Source organism: Periplaneta americana, chromosome 15, assembly GCF_040183065.1.
Source record: "Periplaneta americana isolate PAMFEO1 chromosome 15, P.americana_PAMFEO1_priV1, whole genome shotgun sequence".
Classification (NCBI taxonomy): domain Eukaryota; kingdom Metazoa; phylum Arthropoda; class Insecta; order Blattodea; family Blattidae; genus Periplaneta; species Periplaneta americana.
Window position 1 is genome coordinate 65872350 of NC_091131.1, and position 19216 is coordinate 65891565.

General features: G+C 33.6%; 1 protein-coding gene across 1 annotated transcript in view; it reads left to right on the forward strand.

The window, feature by feature from the left end:
• Positions 1-11910: 11910 nt before the first annotated feature.
• LOC138715047 (uncharacterized) overlaps positions 11911-19216 on the forward strand; it is a 41842-nt gene continuing 34536 nt past the window's right edge. Inside the window, exon 1 of the mRNA XM_069847492.1 lies at positions 11911-12067. Coding sequence (XP_069703593.1) covers positions 12031-12067 — 37 coding nt within the window. The 5' untranslated portion in view covers positions 11911-12030. The remainder of the gene's footprint in view (positions 12068-19216) is intronic.

Consider the following 19216-nt stretch of genomic DNA (forward strand, 5'->3'; position numbering starts at 1 on the left):
ATAAATTGGTTCTCAGATACACAATACGGATAAAATCCATCCAATATTAGGACAAAACATGATTGTCAGAAGTTTCCCATATACATGAGGTTATTTAAAATCGTGCATTTTCTGAAAAGCCCAAAAATATTGTTCATCTTCACAGTACTTTGTATGTCAGCATTATTACAAGTATCGTCGTCGTCGTCGTCGTCGTCATCATCATCATCATCAGCTTGGAAACATTTCCTGGACTGAATTCACATTTTACTCCTTCCTGTTGTCCATAATCATCTTTGTTCCCAGTTTTTTTTTAAATTAAAGCATTTAGTTGAACATAAATACCTACCATTCTTTTTATGTGAATATTTTACTTTCTCATTAGTAAAACAGGATTTCAATGCAAATGTATGTTTTTATATAAGCTTGCTACACTTCTCAAACATTGTAATATCCGTTAAATGGCTTAAAGAGTCGAAAATAAGTATACTTTTTCCATGCATATGTATATATTTTTCTTCATATTTGGATGCACAGTAAATTGTAAATAATTTAGTAATTCAATAATAAGAAATTCGAATAACAGTTTAATAAAATAAACCATAAACAGTAATACTATTACCAACATGATAATAAAACTGGTTTGTAGCGGAACGAGAAAGCATGAGTCATATTCGTGACAACCTTCGTTTCTCACTGCATAATACAAGTTCCTATTCAGGAAATAAATCGGTAATTTGTTTCTTAGCTCTTTATCTACTGCGTGATGCAGCATTCTGCATGTTCTCCTATCCTATAAAGTTCCATTTTTGAAATTTTAAATTATACTCATTCAATACTTCAAAAATTTGTATGTTTAAAATTTTCTGTACTTAATGCTCTTATTATTTTATGGCATAGACTTTGAAATCTAATTTAGTAATTAAAAATTGTCTGTGCTAACATTACACTGATTTCAAGTAGTTATCAGTAAACTTACAAAAAATAGTTCAATTAAATAATTTTTATCCATGACTGGTATCTAAACTGGTCTTTATTTCACCGTCCTTAGCAACCTAAACAATGGTTTTATTCACAGTAGTGAATTGAATCTTTATCTCAATGACAACCAACACATTAGCAAACATAAAATCCATACATTCATTCATTTATAACTTCTTCAAAAACAACATTACAAAGAAAAGGGGTAAAATATGAAATTGAATTTAGATACTAATAATGAAATTTAGATACCAGTAATGGATAAAACGCTCTCTACAAACCATCGTTAGTCAAATGAAATAGAATACTTGTTTGTAACGACTCCAACGAGTAAACAACCTCAATCCCTTCTGACCTTACGAATTCCTTTTTCACTATCGTCAAATTTCCTTTATACCGGTTATTAAATTGGTGAAACTATACTGTAGGCCTATAGCACACGAGGATAAACAGATTTTATGCGCTCGTGGAAATTATCACCTTTGGCTTTGTCTCGGGCGCTAAACTTTCTACTCACGCATAAAATCCAATTTTACACTATTACACTATAAATTACTATTATATGTTTTCTGTGTGAGTTATAAATTTAGTGATCTGAATAAAATGTATATTTTGAAGTTAATGTTCAAGGAACAAAAGTCACTCAATTCTTCGCTATCTTTTAAACATTTCTTGACATAGTTTTAACGGAAGCATAGTATTAACGTAGCAATTTAACCAGGTTCAACCACTTTTTTTTAAGTAAAACGTCTTACATTTCGCCGTTTATTCACGGTGTTCCGCGCCTAGAGCAGTGAACGATACATGGTTTGAAAATTAAGGAATATGCATATATTCTAAGAAAAGAATCATCGAAAATTCTTTAAGACTGTCAAATCGGCGGCCATCTGAAAATCACCTATGATTGTCACACTCTCACCATCTAAAACATATGATATCTCGTGAATCATTAAACAAATGTAGGGATTCCATTCATCTCGTTTTACCCGGGACAGTCCCGTTTTTTACAAAATGTCCCACCATCCAAAAACATTTTGCAGGACGGGAAAATGTTCTGCTTTTTCTCGATCTCAAAAAAGGGCTTTATTTGTGAGTGTCCTACCGAATACTAGAGATAGAGGACTCTGTCCAATCGCGATTATCTCTTAGCATTATCAGGTTCAAATGCAGCCGTAGAGAATGTGTGTTGAATTATTCAATGTAATGTTGAAAGAGTCCAAACGCCTTGAATAAATACACAGTTCGTGTAAATATAAATTTCACTGTGAATCTACTTCAGCAAAAAAAGACTGCATTTTCTTGTGCAGAAAAAAATTACTTTGCAACTACTTCAGCAGAACATTCAACATAATATTGTCTGTGAAAAAAAATGCGTAAAAATTACTATGCTGTGATGAAAATAAAATACAAATAGTTCAGTAGTAGGTATTTCAGTTTAATACTTTAATAATTAAAATTTAATTAGTTAATAATGTTGAGATTTTTTTCTTTTTTTTGTGTGTCCCGCTCTTTTTTTTTACAAAATGGCCCATGTTTTTAGTGAGGTATTTTTCAAATGTCCCGGTTTTCAAATAAAATAAAATGGGAACTATAAACAAATGCTAAAGAACAAACACTCTTTAGAAAGTTCTAATGATATCTAATAACATGCAAAAATAAGATTTGTAAAGAAATAAAAACTCTAATTAAATAAATATATTTCATAAAATTTCATCTCACAGCTTGTGTGGCTAACTGCCACACAAAACGAAAGAAGGAGGCAGATGAGGGTTCACAAGGCCGAAAAACTTTCGAAAAAGAAAAACATTGCCAACATTGAACTTATCGGCGTGACTTTCAATATAAAATTTGCGGTTCAGTCATAGCTTGAACCCCGGAGATTTTCTTTCTCCTAAGTGTTAAGTAATGATGCATAGGGTACTCGTTCCACAGCTTGCACTCCACATTAACTTGCGAACCCTACGCATAATTCCCACGACTGCGAGGAGGCTGAACAGAAGCAGATTAGCGTCGCAAGGGATTATGGGTAGTGGAGCAGAAGATGAGGGCAACTAGCTACCCGCATCTCGTGTTACATGATGGAGAGAAGGAAAGAAAGAACGGATAATTGAAAGGAATACAAAATAAAAAGCGAAAAATGAAGAAAAAGAAGAAAAAATAAAGCAAAGCAGAAACAGAAAGTAAGAAAAAGGAAGGGCGGTAAAAGAGAAGAAGAAAATAAGGGTTGTAAGAAGAAACGAAACTAACAAAGGTACAAGTGAAAAGAATTAATACAAGATAATGGAAGGAAACGATAGACAAGTAAAAGGAAACAACCAAAGAAAAAGCTAAAGGAAGAAATAAATGAGAGAAAAAAAACAAATTTAAAAAAGGCGAAAGAAAGTAAGAGAAATAAAAAAGTTTAATTAATTAGTATAAAAGAGAGTAATAAGCTAACAATGGTATAAAAATGACAGAGGATTCATAGAATCTCTATAATTGCGTCAAACATTAATCGCGGTGTGCTATCATATATTATTGTGATGATCAGTTTGTACTACGTAAAAGACTAACTGTAGTAACATTCAGGACAGGGGCGGACGCAAGGGGGGGGATTAAGGGGATATATCCCCTCCCGAAATTTGGAGAAAAATACGAAACAAGAAACAAAAATAATATTAATTTTAATTCGTGAATGTACATAGGAATTAGAGGGTTTTCCACGTAAATTCTCTTTGATAAAATGTTAAATAAATGTATCATTACATAGAAAGAAATCCCTACATCTGGGATTTTTCTTGCCTCTACTTCGCAACTCTGATCTACTGCCTGCTGGAGAGCAGCACTGTTCTCTGACATTTACTACAAGAGATCCAAGGGGCAGTGAGTATAGCCAGTGGTGGGGCGAGCCACAGTTATTTTCATGGAGTTAAAAGTGTGCTACAAGTTACTTTGTTTGTGATCTGTGCAAGTTACTGTGTATTGTTGGTTAGTGATATTTCGTACTGTTACATTGTTTAATTATTTAATAATGGAGAAAAGAAAGCAAGCAACTTTATTTGGTTTTTTTCATCTGCAAATAAAAGAAAGTGTTCAGAATCAACAGATATTACAGGAACAGAGAAAGCCACTTCAGGACCCGATGAAGACTTTGTGCAGCATCCTGGAACAAGACAACTAGATCAAGGCCAACTTTGCCAACTAGTTGCACCGCAACCAAGTACTTCATCTAATATTCAAAACATTCATCGAAACTATAGCCAGAATTACAACCATTATGACATAGGCATCTTTTCTTCACAGAATTTCCGTGGCAAAGACCAAGAAATTTACAATTATATTACGAAAACATGGGTGCCAACTCCAAACTATAAATTTCCTCGTGGTAAAAGAAATTTGAAATTTCAACATCAATGGTTGGCAGAGTTTCAATGGTTAGCTTATTCAGAAGCAAACGAGGGGTCTTTCTGTAAGTTTTGTGTAACTTTTGCGGCTGAATTTGATTCAGGGAAAGGTGCACATGTTCAGTTGAGCTCATTGGTAAAGAAACCATTCACAAAATGGAAAAATGCAAAACAAGATTTCAAAGACCATGAAAAGAAAGGTTATCACATAAAAGCCTGTATTTCATCTCAGAATTTTATTTCAGTTTTTGAAAAGAAGACAGAGATGGTGTTAACATTCAACTGAACACACAGTTGAAAAAAACAATAAGTGAAAACAGAGGGAAGCTTGCCCCTATTGTTAATACTGTTTTGTTCTGTGGACGAGAGGGCTTACCACAGAGACGACACAGGGATTATGGACAACTGCCACTTGACGAAAATGCAAGTGGAAATGACGGTAAATTTAGGGCACTATTAAAATTCAGAATTGAGGCAGGAGATGTGACTTTAAAAAACCATCTTGAAAGTGCAGGTGCTAATGCAACTTATCTGAGCAAAGGTATCCAGAACGAGATTATTGACACTGCTGGTGATTTAGTGTGTAAAAAACTTGTTGAGAAAATAAACAAATCTAAGTTTTTCAGTGTGCTGGCTGACGAAACTGCTGATATTTCCGGGACAGAACAGTTTACACTTTGTGCGCGATATGTTGATAAAGACAATGATGAGTTCATAATTCGTGAAGATTTCCTCAGATTTGTTCCTGTTTACGATCTTCGTGGATTTGCTTTAGCTGATGTTTTAAAAGAAAATATTCATGATTTGGGATTACATTTGAATGATGTTCGCGGATTGGGTTTTGATGGCGCAGCCAATATGAGCGGTATATTTAATGGTTGTGCTGCAAAATTTCAAGATGCTTATCCACAGGCAATTTACGTTCATTGTGCCAACCATTCATTAAATTTAGCTCTGAGCCATTCATGTAATGTTTCTGCAATTAAGAACAGTTTAGGTAACATAAACAAAATCATCACATTCTTCAGAGCTTCGCCTAAGAGAGAGAAAATTCTAAAGGCTAAAGTATTGCAATTTGATGCTCAAGTAAAAAGAACAAGACTTATGAAGTTCTGCGAGACCCGCTGGGTAGAAAGGTTAGATGCAATTTCCTTGTTTGTTGAACTGTTCCCTCTCATCATTGAATCTATGACAGAAATACAAGAATTCACAGATACTGAAACGTCAAGCCAAGCATTTTCATTTTTGGCAGCCATACAGAAACCAACATTTTTGGTGTCTATGATTGTAGCTAGCCATGTTTTTAGCCTGTCACATGGTTTAGCCAGTCTACTACAGTCAAAACAGATGGACCTTAAGACATGCGTTGAACTGTGTGAGAATCTAGGAAGAGCACTGGAAGATTTTCGTTTACATTTTCAGCCAGTGTACAAAGAGGCAGAAAGTGTTGCTGAACTTACTGGAATTACGCTGAAAATTCCAAGAAATGCAGGAAGACAAACACAGCGTTCTAACTTCAAGATAGAGAGTCCTGAAGGGTATTTTAGGCTTTCGATTTTCCTTCCCTTCTTGGACTATTTCATTAGTCAGCTCAAGGACAGGTTTTTAAATCATAAGGGAATTCTAAAGTCCATACAAACTTTGCTGCCTAAAAACATAGTGCGAGCATCAGATGAAGATTTAGAAACTGCTGTTCAGGCTGTAGTAAATCAGTGGCCCAATGATGTTGATGCATCACCAGAGTCTTTCTTCAATGAATTGAAGATGTGGAGAAGAAATTTCCTTGATCAGAAAAATCTTCACCTAATACCTACTGATTTTATATCATCTTTGAACAGGTGCAATGAAATTATTTTTCCCTGCACTCACAAGGTGCTGAAACTTTTCTGCACATTGCCTGTAACTACAGCAACACCAGAACGGTCGTTCTCAACTTTGCGGTACTTGAAGACTTACTTGAGGAACACGATGGGAGCAGACAGATTAAATGGACTGGCCTTGATGTATATACATAAAAATGTAGAAGTAAAAGCTCATGAAGTACTGGATGAAATGTCTAAAAAGCCCCCTCGCCTTCTTCTGTAAATGTCATTCTGTCATTGTTTTTGTATTGCAGTCATTGTAAATGTTAAAATTAAAAAATTATGGTTTATTCAACAACGCTCGCAATTGACGAGATTATATCAGTGTCGCCGGTGTGCCGAAATTTTTTTCCCTCAGGACTTCTTTTACATGCCAGTAAGTCTACTGATATGAGGCCTGTCACATTTAAACACACTTAAATGCCATCGAGATGGGTTGGGGTAGAACCCGCAACTTCGAGCACAGAAGGCTATACTGACTACGCTACTCAGGCCAAACTTGTAAATGTTTGTGACTCGGAAACAAATTGTGAGTATATAAATTTATTTCTCATTATTCCATTTTTACTATCTCCTAAAATCCCTCCCCGAAAAAAAATCCTGCGTCCGCCCCTGATCCAGGAATATCACTTTTATTGACATCGTACAAAATTTCGTCCAATATTCTTTTGAGAAGATTAACTCCATATGTAGATGAAATTATTGGGGATCATCATTGCGGTTTTAGGCGTAATAGATCGACTATTCGTCAGATTTTTTGTATTCGACAGATATTGGAGAAAAAATGGGAGTATAAGGGTACCGTATAGTACATCAGTTATTCATAGAATTCAAAAAGGCATATGACTCGGTTAAGAGAGAAGTTTTATATAATAAACTTATCGAATTTGGTATTCCCGAGAAACTAATCCGATTAATTAAAATGTGTCTCAGTGAAATGTAGACTACAGCAGAGTCCGCATAGGCCAGTTTCTGATGCTTTTCCAATTCACTGTGGGCTAAAGCAAAGAGATGCACTATCACCTTTACTTTTTAACTTTGCTCTAGAATATGGCATTAGGAAAGTTCAGGGTAACAGAGAGGGTTTGGAATTGAACGGGTTACATCAGTTGCTTGTCTATGTGGATGACGTGAATATGTTAGGAGAAAATCCACAAAGTATATGGAAAACACTGGAATTTTACTTGAAGCAAGTAAAGTGACAAGTTTGGAAGTAAATCCCGAAAAGACAAAGTATATGATTATGTCTCGTGACCAGAATATTGTACGAAATGAAAATCTAAAAACTGGAAATTTATCCTTTGAAAAGGTGGAAAAGTTCAAATATCTTGGAGCAACAGTAACAAATATAAATGACACTCGGGGGAAAATTAAACGCAGAATAAATATGGGAAATGCATTTTACTATTCGGTTGAAAAGCTTCTGTCATCCAGTCTGCTCTCAAAAAACCTAAAAGTTAGGATTTATTAAACAGTTATATTACCAGTTGTTCTGTATGGTTGTGAAACTTGGACTCTCACCTTGAGAGAGGAACAGAGACAAAGGATGTTCGAGAATAAGGTGCTTATGAAAATATTTGGGGCAAGAGGGATGAAGTTACAGGAGAATGGAGAAAGTTACACAACGCAGAACTGCACGCATTTTATTCTTCACCTGATATAATTAGGAATAGTTTGAGTTGGGCAGGGCATATAGCAGGTGCGGCCGAATCCACAAATGCATATAGAGTGTTAGCTGGGAGGCCGGAGGGAAAAAGATCTTTGGGGAGGTCGAGACGTAGATGGGAAAATAATATAAAAATGGGTTTGAGGGAGGAGGGATATGATTGTAGAGACTGGATTAATCCTGCACAGGATAGGGACCGATGGCGAACTTATGTGAGGGCGGCAATGAATCTCCGGGTTCCTTAAACCCATTTGTAAGTAAGTAATGTACCTATCATCAAGACTGTCACATTTGCATGCATGATGGCTTTATCAATTTTAGAGGTTAGTTCACTTTATTAATGCATAAAAGAATATTGTTCTGTTTATTCCCATATTGCTCTTTCTTCTATGCGGAATCGTCCAATATATTGCGATGTCTTCTTACTTGCCGTTCCTAAGCAATGAAAATAAGTGACTTTAGATACTGAATTGTCATTGTCGATGAAGAAATGAGAGAAGAATCATTTAAAATATACTCGAAAATGCATCTTTGCAAGGGAATCTGGGACTAAGAGAAACCGAATATGTGGACTCCAAGCCTGTTGGACACTTGTCTCATTTCGAATTTCATGTTCCACTGAAGGAAACTTAGAGAATTTTAATAAGAAAGTCTTTAATAATTTTATTATTTATTATACCACTATCGTTAAGTGTGTTTGAGAATAAGGTGCTTAGGAAAATATTTGAGACTAAAAGGGATGTATTTATAGGAGAATGGAGAAAGTTACATAATGCAGAAATGCACGCATTGTATTCTTCACCTGACATAATTACAAAAATTAAATCCAGACGTTTCAGATGGGCAGTGTATGTAGAGCTCACTGTCTAGAGCCCACCACCACTGCCATCTACCAATCTTTGGGCAAACCGCGAGGAAAACCTGGCACGATGGACGGCCGATACAACACCGACCAAGCACAAGTAGGTGTCATGTCTTTCTAAAGGGAAATAATTAAAAAAAAGAATATTGTGGAGAGTGTTGATTAAATGAAAAAGAAAAAACGAGAGAATACCAAGAAACATCTCACATCCTAGGCTTTGTCTATCATAAATATAATTCCACCATCGTCGAGTCCTCAGTCGTCATAAGCCAGCGTCTTGTCAAATTAGCCTTCAAGGCAATCATCATATGTATACAGTATGTTAAATTTTACTGTGTGTGGCAATATCAAATTTGCATTAAGCTCGCTGGTTTGACTTGATTTGAACGCTACTGACAGGTTGTCCGTGCCACGCTCACTAGGGCTCCATCTGACTTACACATTTTGAGGCATTCTCCTTAGGGAGAGCTACAACTTATGTTGCGAATGTATCCCCTTCCTCATCGTCTCTAAGTCGAGCAAGAACAGCTGTCATGGTATGCTCTGAGCTGAGTGTAAACTGAATGTTGTCTCGTGTTTCAGTTATTCTTATGCATGTGAACAATTTAAACAGCTAATCATAAGCCTCTTAAACAAACTTCTTCTTCACAAAAATATTTAGATTTTACTACGGATTATAATTTATGAGTGTCAAATTAATTACTTACTTACTTATTGGCATTTAAGGAACCCGGAGGTTCATTGCCGCCCTCACATAAGCCTGCCATTGATCCCTATCCTGAGCAAGATTAATCCAGTCTCTACCATCATATCCCACCTCCCTCAAATACATTTTAATATTATCTTCCCATCTACGTCTCGGCCTCCCCAAGGGTCTTTTTCCCGCCGGCCTCCCAACTAACATTCTATATGCATTTCTGGATTCGCCCATACGTGCTACATGCCCTGCCCATCTCAAGCGTCTGGATTTAATGTTCCTAATTATGTCAGGTGAAGAATACAAGTCAAATTAATTACTGTAGTAAAGTCTTAATTTATCTGTCGTTATGACAAAGGAAAAAAATGATATAACAATGTGATTAAAATTTAAAATAGGCCTAAGTACCATTAAACTTAAAGACTCATAGATTGTATTGTATTGTATTTATTTACATTCCTTGGTATTCGTACATTGCTTCACAGCTAGAATATGCAACATGTCAAACGAAAAAAAAAAATTAATAGTAGGTACCACAAAGTCTTAATTATAGCCAGTCTAGTTGAAATATATACGGAAGAGTTTTACAACATAGCCTACTAGTACAGCACAAAATTTTAGTAGGAGTATATCGAATGATAACCGTCCAAATCTTGGATTTAAAATATCGGCATCCTAATCAATTCTAATGAACAAAAAAGGAGAATGTAAATTAATGTTAGAAAAATACATAATGAAATTTAAAAAAAATTATAATATTCTGCGACAAGGTGTGGTAGCTATCAAAACGATAAAAATTTATTGAAAATAAATAATATACACTGCATACTATAAAGATGAATAGAGATGGTAATTGATGATGTTCAATGAAGATTTTAAAATAAAACACAGAAATATTCATGAAGCGTTGTTGAATGTTATGAATTCACCTACAGACTAGAAAGCGTAAGAAATTAGGTACTTCTTTAATTTGGCCCTAAATAATCTTATGTTTTCGATCATATTGTGGTCGGTCGCATTATCACTTGAGATGGCAACTCTAATGATACAGTCGTAGTGACGCAGACTCCGATCTTGACGACATGTAACACTGCCTTCAGACAGACTTATAGGCCTATAGACTTGCACTCTCCGCTCGGTAGGATGGACGTAAGTAGGACCATTCTGTTTTATACTACATTTTCTATTAATTGTCGGACTCTGTTACTTTCTCATTATAATGGTGGATTGCTGTCTAGTGTTAGCAGAGTGAAAGCTTCTCTTAAAGAACTGTACGGTCACTTCGCCTCGTTTCTTATCGCTTCTGCAACTAGTAGAAGAGAGCCGACTGGCAGCGCTCTGCTTCCCCTCTCCGGATTGAAAGTTAAAAAAATTATAGTTTATTTAACGACACTCGCAATTGCAGACAGTATATCAGCGTCACCAGTGTGCAGGAATTTTGTCCCGCAGAATTTCTTTTACATACCAGTAAATCTACTGACATGAGCCTGTAGCATATAAACACATTTAAATGCCACCGACCTGGGCCGGGATCGAACCCGCAACCGCGAACATAGAAGGCCAGTGCTATACTGACTACGCTACCCAGGCTGACGATTGAAAGTTAATAGTGTCGAGTAATATGACCTGAGTGGGAACGGAATCTGTGATTTTCCGGCTTGCAGCATAATGCTACCGCACGCCGTGCTGATCTATAACAATTGGCACATAAAAACAAAAGTATGTACAGTGGACTCTCCTAGTGGGTGTGGCAGGTGAAATGAATACAAATTCTTATTGGTTATCCATCAACGAATACAGTACTGTACTTGAACTTCCTGCCTGGCCCGAGACTTGTGTACGTGCTTCTAGTACCACAGTGGGTTTCAACAGTTCCGTCTCACAAACGGCACAATTCTCAACTAGAAAAAGGAGAGTTCATTAATTTAAAATCAATGATTAAATATGGATGTTCTAATCAATAAAATATTCTGTTTTCCTTGAACAAAAGTATCATTACAAGACACAACCAATTCCCATTCAAATGGCAAACCCATTTCTTAGTGCCAGTATAGGGGCGTGTCTAATTCCCCTACGTAAACAGTCGAACTACAGAATGTCGAACTTGTTTTCTGTCGAACTTAAGAGCGTCCACTGTATTTCATTTTATAAATTGAAAACTATGTGTACGAGATGTGTTTCTTTTTAAATGCATTTATATGCACAATTGAAATGCATACATAAAGAGAATTAATTTTGTATATGTTCTACAATGATAATACCTCAATTTAATTTTGAAAATAAATCCGGACTTTAGATGGTACACAATGAAAACAGCAAACGGATAATAATCGGACTATTTTACACCACAATTCATTTCAATCTTTGTAATTATATCAGCTTTGCTGTTTACGCATCCCTTTTTCCGAATGAACGTTAGCAGAGATAAATTGTATGAAACCTTCACTTGCACAATGGAGCTCGTTTGATTACGAAGCTTAGTGGAGGAGATAATAACCAGCATTTATACACTTGAGCTTGTATTCGCACACAGATTGTTGCCACAGCAGCTGTGTCTTATCTGCACGATACACGATAAAAGAAAGACCCGTGGCGTCGCGATGCCATTCCCGCGTCGCTGCAGCACCATGTTCAGAGGTAAGCATGGCTTCTTATTTTAAAGGGATAGAGATGGATGAATTTAACGTGGAGAGTGGAACTTACTTCAGTGTTACATTTTTACATGGACGATAAATGATCAGTAAAATTTCACCAGCAATTCTCTCGTTCATTTAGAGCGTTCTTTTACTGAAAAAATTCTTTTTTAAAGAAATTATAGATTTCTATCGTCCTTCACCTGCTATCGTATTCTAAGGGCACTGTAAAGTGATTAGGGCCAAAAAATCTAAGTTTCATTTTTCTTTAAAAAATGCAGAATCCTTCGCTTAACATGTCTTTATTGTTTTTTCTTGATTTAGGACATATGATAGAAAATTAAATTTAAAAATGGTGCCCTGGCTGCAATACCCACTGACATGTTTTTATTTTTTGCCTTCTCCTGTAACTTGTGATTTTTCAACTTCCCGCACATTTTTCTCAGTAACTATATAACACAGAAGGTTTATTTTTTGCGCATATGCATGGTATGTAAGAGTGAATGGTGAGTTTCAGAATTTTTAGCTAAATTTGATTATCCACTCTAAAAGAAAAATCGCATGTAAAAATACATTAAATCAGATTACATAAATTAATATTTTTAATGGTATTAAATAGTTTAAAAAGTCTTTGATCTCCAATGAGAAGTAATGTTTAGAAAAACAGAATAAAAATTTTGAACAGTTTGTGTTTGGTATTAGTTTTATTTTTTTATATACTTTTTTTTAAAAGTATGCAGCTACGTATTTGAATCGATATACGATATATTCGGAAATTTCAAAACACGGATATCTTCCTTTTCCTCTTACTCCAAAATTTCAACCTTGTGCACACAAAATAAATTATTGACACTAAAAGTGTCTTTTCGTAAGCATGATGAGGCGCATTCGACAAACACAGACAAATATGCTCTTTTTAATATTTCAAGATAATTGTTGTCTGTGAGGTATCCGTATACTAAAATTTTCCCCAGGTATAAATTTAATTACATTTAGTATATATTAAAAGTGTTCTAACGCGAATCACAATCAATAAGTATATAATATGAATTGCCATATTTAAAAAGCATTAGTGCTAAGAAACTCTGCCTACAATTCTCCTTGGTGGTTCAATAAAAGTATCAATTAATAGCACGCCAGAAAAAAAATAATAATTTAAGAGCCCTTTTTCATGATGTTTCATTCAGTGTTAAATTATTAACAGAAAAAAATAATTAGTATAAAAATTATAAATTGAAAATGATGTATGCATTTTTATTAGTTGATATTAGGAGAATAAATGATAATAAATAAATATAAGACAAAACTAAGGGAGAATTCCAAAACTGGCTTCGAAAAACATTTTGTTTGTCTTAATAATTTCAGCAATTATATTTCTTGTTTATTTGCACCTACCAAATGGAGCGACTACTTGTATATTGGTATATCGAGTATCAGCAAAATACGTCTACTACTTTGGAGCATAAGCTATGCATAGACGAACGGAAAAATAAGACAACATATAAAAAACTTTTTTTTTCGATATCAGAAACGTTGTAAAAGTATCGTATATTTCCTGAAAATTTCAAAATCAGTGTTAGGAATTATAGGACTACAATAGTTTCTTATTACACGAAGAAGCACATAAGAAAGGATGTATCCAACAAGTATCAAGTGGCATTATCAAAATTACAATATGACACCAAGAGCACATCCAAGCGTGCAAAGAGTTGTTCAGAGGATTATTCATTAAGCTAGGAATCGACACTGGAGATAAGTTATGAAACTTGAAACTGACAGTCTGCTTATACTACGGCAATTTCATTAGCCTGAAGCGAATATAAGTAAAATTAACAAAACCTCAACTTCTTATTTATAGCTATGATAGGTCTAATAACTGAAATAATTATTTGCCTTTTTGTAAAATTTCATCTTTATTTATATGATCAGGCATTTGATAAAATGTTAGAATTTATATTGAGTTACTTGAATACAATCTCAAAATAAAGACTTGAGCTTCCAGTCTCTGCCATTTTGTGCAAATAGTTTTAAGAAATTAAACAATACATGTTGCTTACAAATAAAAACATAAATCCGTTATTTCTAACACTTACTGAGACTTACAAAATTGTCCTCAGACTCTTTTTACAAGCCTCTCATTTTGAAGTGCAAAAACACAAGTACGAATGTGAATAGAGTACGCATTAATAAAATGGCCCAATTATTATTATTTTTATTATTATTATTATTATTATTATTATTATTATTATTATTATTATTATTATTATTATATTCTCATACATTAGGTAGACCTATTATTAACTATAATAAGTTTATCGGTTATGATTTTTCCATTTTTTAAGTTGACATTGTCTCCATATCCTTTCGGTTTTTATTACTTAATATTACCACAAGCACATTTATTTTAGCCTAATGCTTTGCGAATATCTATGTCTCTTTTCTTATTCATTTCGTAATTTTTCTTAGAAATTTAATTTAATTTTGTTACGTCTCATCTTGTCTCTTTCATTCACTGTCTTCACGTCACTTCTATACTTCAAACTTTCAACAATAACGCCAACAGTTTCAGTTGTAAAGACTGCCTTATACATCATTATAGCATTTTCCATTTCCTTTTATTTAATTTATATTATTGCCATGATCATTAACATGTCACTAATATTAAATCCGTACATTTTCAATTCATCTCGAAGTTACATATTTATTATATTTTCTCATCAATTTTTCTATACTAGTCCATCTTTTCCAAAAGTTCTAAGTATGATTTACATGTTTCATGTATCCTCCATATTTCGCTTTCATATACTTCACACTTTTGTTGTTGTTTGTTGTTCTTTAGTCAAATGTCCGAAGACAAGTCTGAACCTCACAAATGATACCAACAAAGGACCATTTATGAGGCAACTAAGCCAGGAGATAATGGGATAGGGTAGCCAGTTCCTTTCCTCCTCTATTGCATACATCGCTAATTTGCAACATAGTACACTAGTCAGACTTCAGATGTATACAAACAATTCTTGTTCTTCCTCTGACACATAGCCTATCGTCACAAATTAAATTTTCAATTCAAATAAAATTACGTAATTATGAATATGCCGAATAAAAAATTCATTACAACCAAAATTAAGTATACTAATGATAAGTTATTTATGTACTTGAAATCACAATTTATGAAAATTCGAGTTACTACATAAGCCTAGGCCTAAACGAACGCATTTTATGCTTGAAGCCTTCACCCAGTCTCTCTCTTTCACTCTATGTATATGTATATATAATACATCTAATCTAATTATGGTTTATTTAACGACGTTCGCAACTGCCGAGGTTATATCAGCGTCGCCAGTGTACCGGAATTTTGTCCCGCAGGAGTTCTTTTACATGCCAATAAATCTATTGACATAAGCCTGTCGCATTTAAGCACACTTAAATGCCATCGGCCGGGATCGAACCCGCAACCTCGAGCACAGAAGGTCAGCATTATACCGACTGCGCTACCCAGGCCAAATATACATATATATAATAGATTAGCAAACGTAGATGTATTAGCACTATACTGTAGGCCTATTCTTAATAATAGCAATAATAATAACAAACGGTAAACAAATACTTAGTATATAATTATAGGTTCCATATGTATTATTTCTTTAATAATTACATAGAGGGTGATGACGGATTAAGAACTTAAACACATTTATAATCCGCCGTGACGTGAACACAGAATGATGAAATAAATAAAGAAACAAATAAAATAAATAAATAAATTTATATATATATATATATATATATATATATATATCGACATAGTTTTATAATTTTATAATTCATTTTGTTTTCAGATAAATCTAATTCAATGTAATAAAATGTCTTAAGTTCAATCAATAAGATTTATCTATTTTGCAAATGTTTTATTTGCTATAACATTTTAGATGGAATATGAACGTTTTCGCCTTTTTTGGGCATCATCAGATATTGTTAAAAGGAACGAAATCTAAAACTTTAACCATTAGAATGACGTACATAATAAATATGCATGACAAGAATAGCGAAATTTTCATGAGTTCTATGTAACCACAGCTTGTTGATGAAAAAGGTATTAATTTTTTAATTGATTTCCGGGAAATATAAATTTAGAAGTTATAGATATGACTTCTGGTACATGTAACTCATGTTACAATATTTTTTTGTTGGAGAAACCATTTGTTATAAAATAATTAAAATAATTGACAAGAGCTGTAGGCTACATATTATATCTTGCAACACAATACAAATATCTTTCAAGATTATACTAGAAAAATTCAGTTATTGGATTCGTAATTAATTGGGGGTGATTGTGAATTGTACATATCATCCATCTTACACTATCAATAACACCTGTCATAAAACCAATAATTAATAAAATTTGATAAAATCTCCATGTGCCGTCCCCGTGTGCAAATCATAAAAACACAATGTCATGCTATTATGATGTAATCATTAATGGTTGTTTAGCAATTCATTTGGCTCTTCTTCGGTAGTCAAACATCAAATCTTGAATTTATTGATTTTGGCTCTTCTTCGGTAGTCAAACATCAAATCTTGAATTTATTGAATTTATAAATTTATTGAATTTGACTACAGAAGACGAGCCAAATGAATTGCTAAACAACCATTAATGATTACATCATAATAGCATGACATTGTGTTTTTATGATTTGCACATGGACGGCACATGGAGATTTTATCAAATTTTATTAATTATTGGTTTTATGACAGATGTTATTGATAGTGTAATATGGATGATATGTACAATTCACAATCACCCCCAATTAATTACGAATCCAATAACTGAATTTTTCTAGTATAATCTTTAAAGATAATTGTATTCTGTTATTAATTTAATGCAAGATATAATATGTCAATTATTTAAATTATTTTATAACAAATGTTTTCTCCAACAAAACGTATTGTAACATAAGTTACATATACCAAAAGTCATATCTATAACTTCTAAATTTATATTTCCCGGAAATCAATTAAAAAATTAATACCTTTTTCATCAACAAGATGTGGTTACATAGAACTCGTGAAAATTTCACTACTCTTGTCATGCATATTTATTATTAGGGACCGGATTTTTATGTAAGTACATATTATATTTCTTTTAACCTAACCGTATATAAATAACACATCTTTGCGAATGTTGTAATTACCATTAATATATTAAAATTTGATACTACATATTTTTACATATTTACCTCACGTTACATATTATGGCTTGGTATTACATAAATCTACATATTTAGGGATTTTATTCATTTTTACTTCTTTAAAAGGAAAAAGAAAACTTCTGCTGGGGAAGTTTGCAATTTGAAATACAAAGATTTAAAAAGCCTTTTTACCTAACCGATAATGGATATATTTCGGGACGAAACATAACATTTCAGTTCCAGGAAGTAATAGAGGCACTCACCCCTCACCGCCCACTGTAAATATGAGTGAACAAAATGCAACATTTCTCATACAACTACTCTGTATTGTAAAACTCAAGAAGGGAATAATTTCATATGCATAAGCGGACGACATAGTAGTAGGGTCTAAAGACCTTACAAAGTTGGAAGAAACAATAAACAGCATGGTAAAATGTTGCAATAAAAACAAATTTGATATAAATGTGGACAAGACAGAAATGATGATACTCAGAAACGGCGAAAGAGCACCAGAAACAGTAGAAATCTTCATGAAGAACAGAAAATTAAAAATTGTACCAGATTACAAATATCTAGGCTTAACAATACAAACAAGTGCAGATATTGATATTAAATATTTTCATGATTTTACATATTTTGCTGCATATTCAGCTTATTTTTCTTACATAAATATGTACATATTTCACACCTTGATATTACATAAAAATCCGGTCCCTATTTATTATGTACATTCTAATGGTTAAAGTTTTAGAGTTCGTTCCTTTTAACAATATCTGATGATGCCCAAAAAAGGCGAAAACGTTCATATTTCATCTAAAATGTTATAGCAAATAAAACATTTGCAAAATAGATCAAACTTATTGATTGAACTTAAAACATTTTATTATTTAGTTTTATAGATTTTGTCACTGTACGGATCCTTATTTTACTCCGAGAAATACTCCTAACGATAGAAACAAAGTAATTTTCTTCCTGTGTTTTATATGAGCTACATATCATACATCTCTGACTTCCTATTTTCTCTGCAGTCCAATCAGCTGATGCCAGAGATTTTGGTGTTCTCGCCACATTAACGGAATCCCAGCCCCGCCACATAATCAATACGCGGCTTCCAGCACGCAGCCCCACCCCCGTCATTACGACCGCGCGCCCGGCAGCTTCAGAGCCAAATTAGGAGCAGCTTTTACATCGGCTATACTCAGTTATCATTACAGGAAGCAGAAATAAATGAAGAACGTTATCGGCGATGTATAGAATGGAGCAAAAGTCATTTTCCTAGTCGGAACAAAACTATGCTTCAGAAAAACAAATTCAAATACTACATAAGATTTTATCTAACAGCTGATACAAACTCTTACCGTAGATATGTATCTTCAACGACAACAAAAATTGCATTTTAAACTGATTATTTCAATCCATCAAAGTCCTTCAGTTTTGAATAAAACACAAAATTGTAAATAACTGCATAAGGAACAAAGTCTTTCGGGTTTCAGCTATATTGATGTGCTGGCCAATCAGTAGTCACTCACAACCTAATTTATTCGTAAAATGTATCATAAAATTGGAAATCGGGTTGTTTTGCTGTTCAGCGAACATAAAAGCGAATTCCTACCCTGCACAACATTTCCTATTTATTATTATTATTATTATTATTATTATTATTATTATTATTATTATTATTATTATTATTATTATTACTGTATTGGTTTTCAAAGGTAGGGTAATATGATCTGTGAACTCACAATGTCCTCTGCAACAGAAATTTTAAATCTCTTTGCCGGTTTCGAGATGCATTGAAACGGCCTAATGCAACGGTAATAAATTAGGCTATTATCAGTTTAGGTCTTAATTTAAGAATTTCTTACTAAGTTCGATGTATTATATTATTATTATTATTAGTGTTTTGGGATTTAATCGATTAATCTAACCGATTAATCGATCAATTTCTGTTGTAAGATTAATCGATC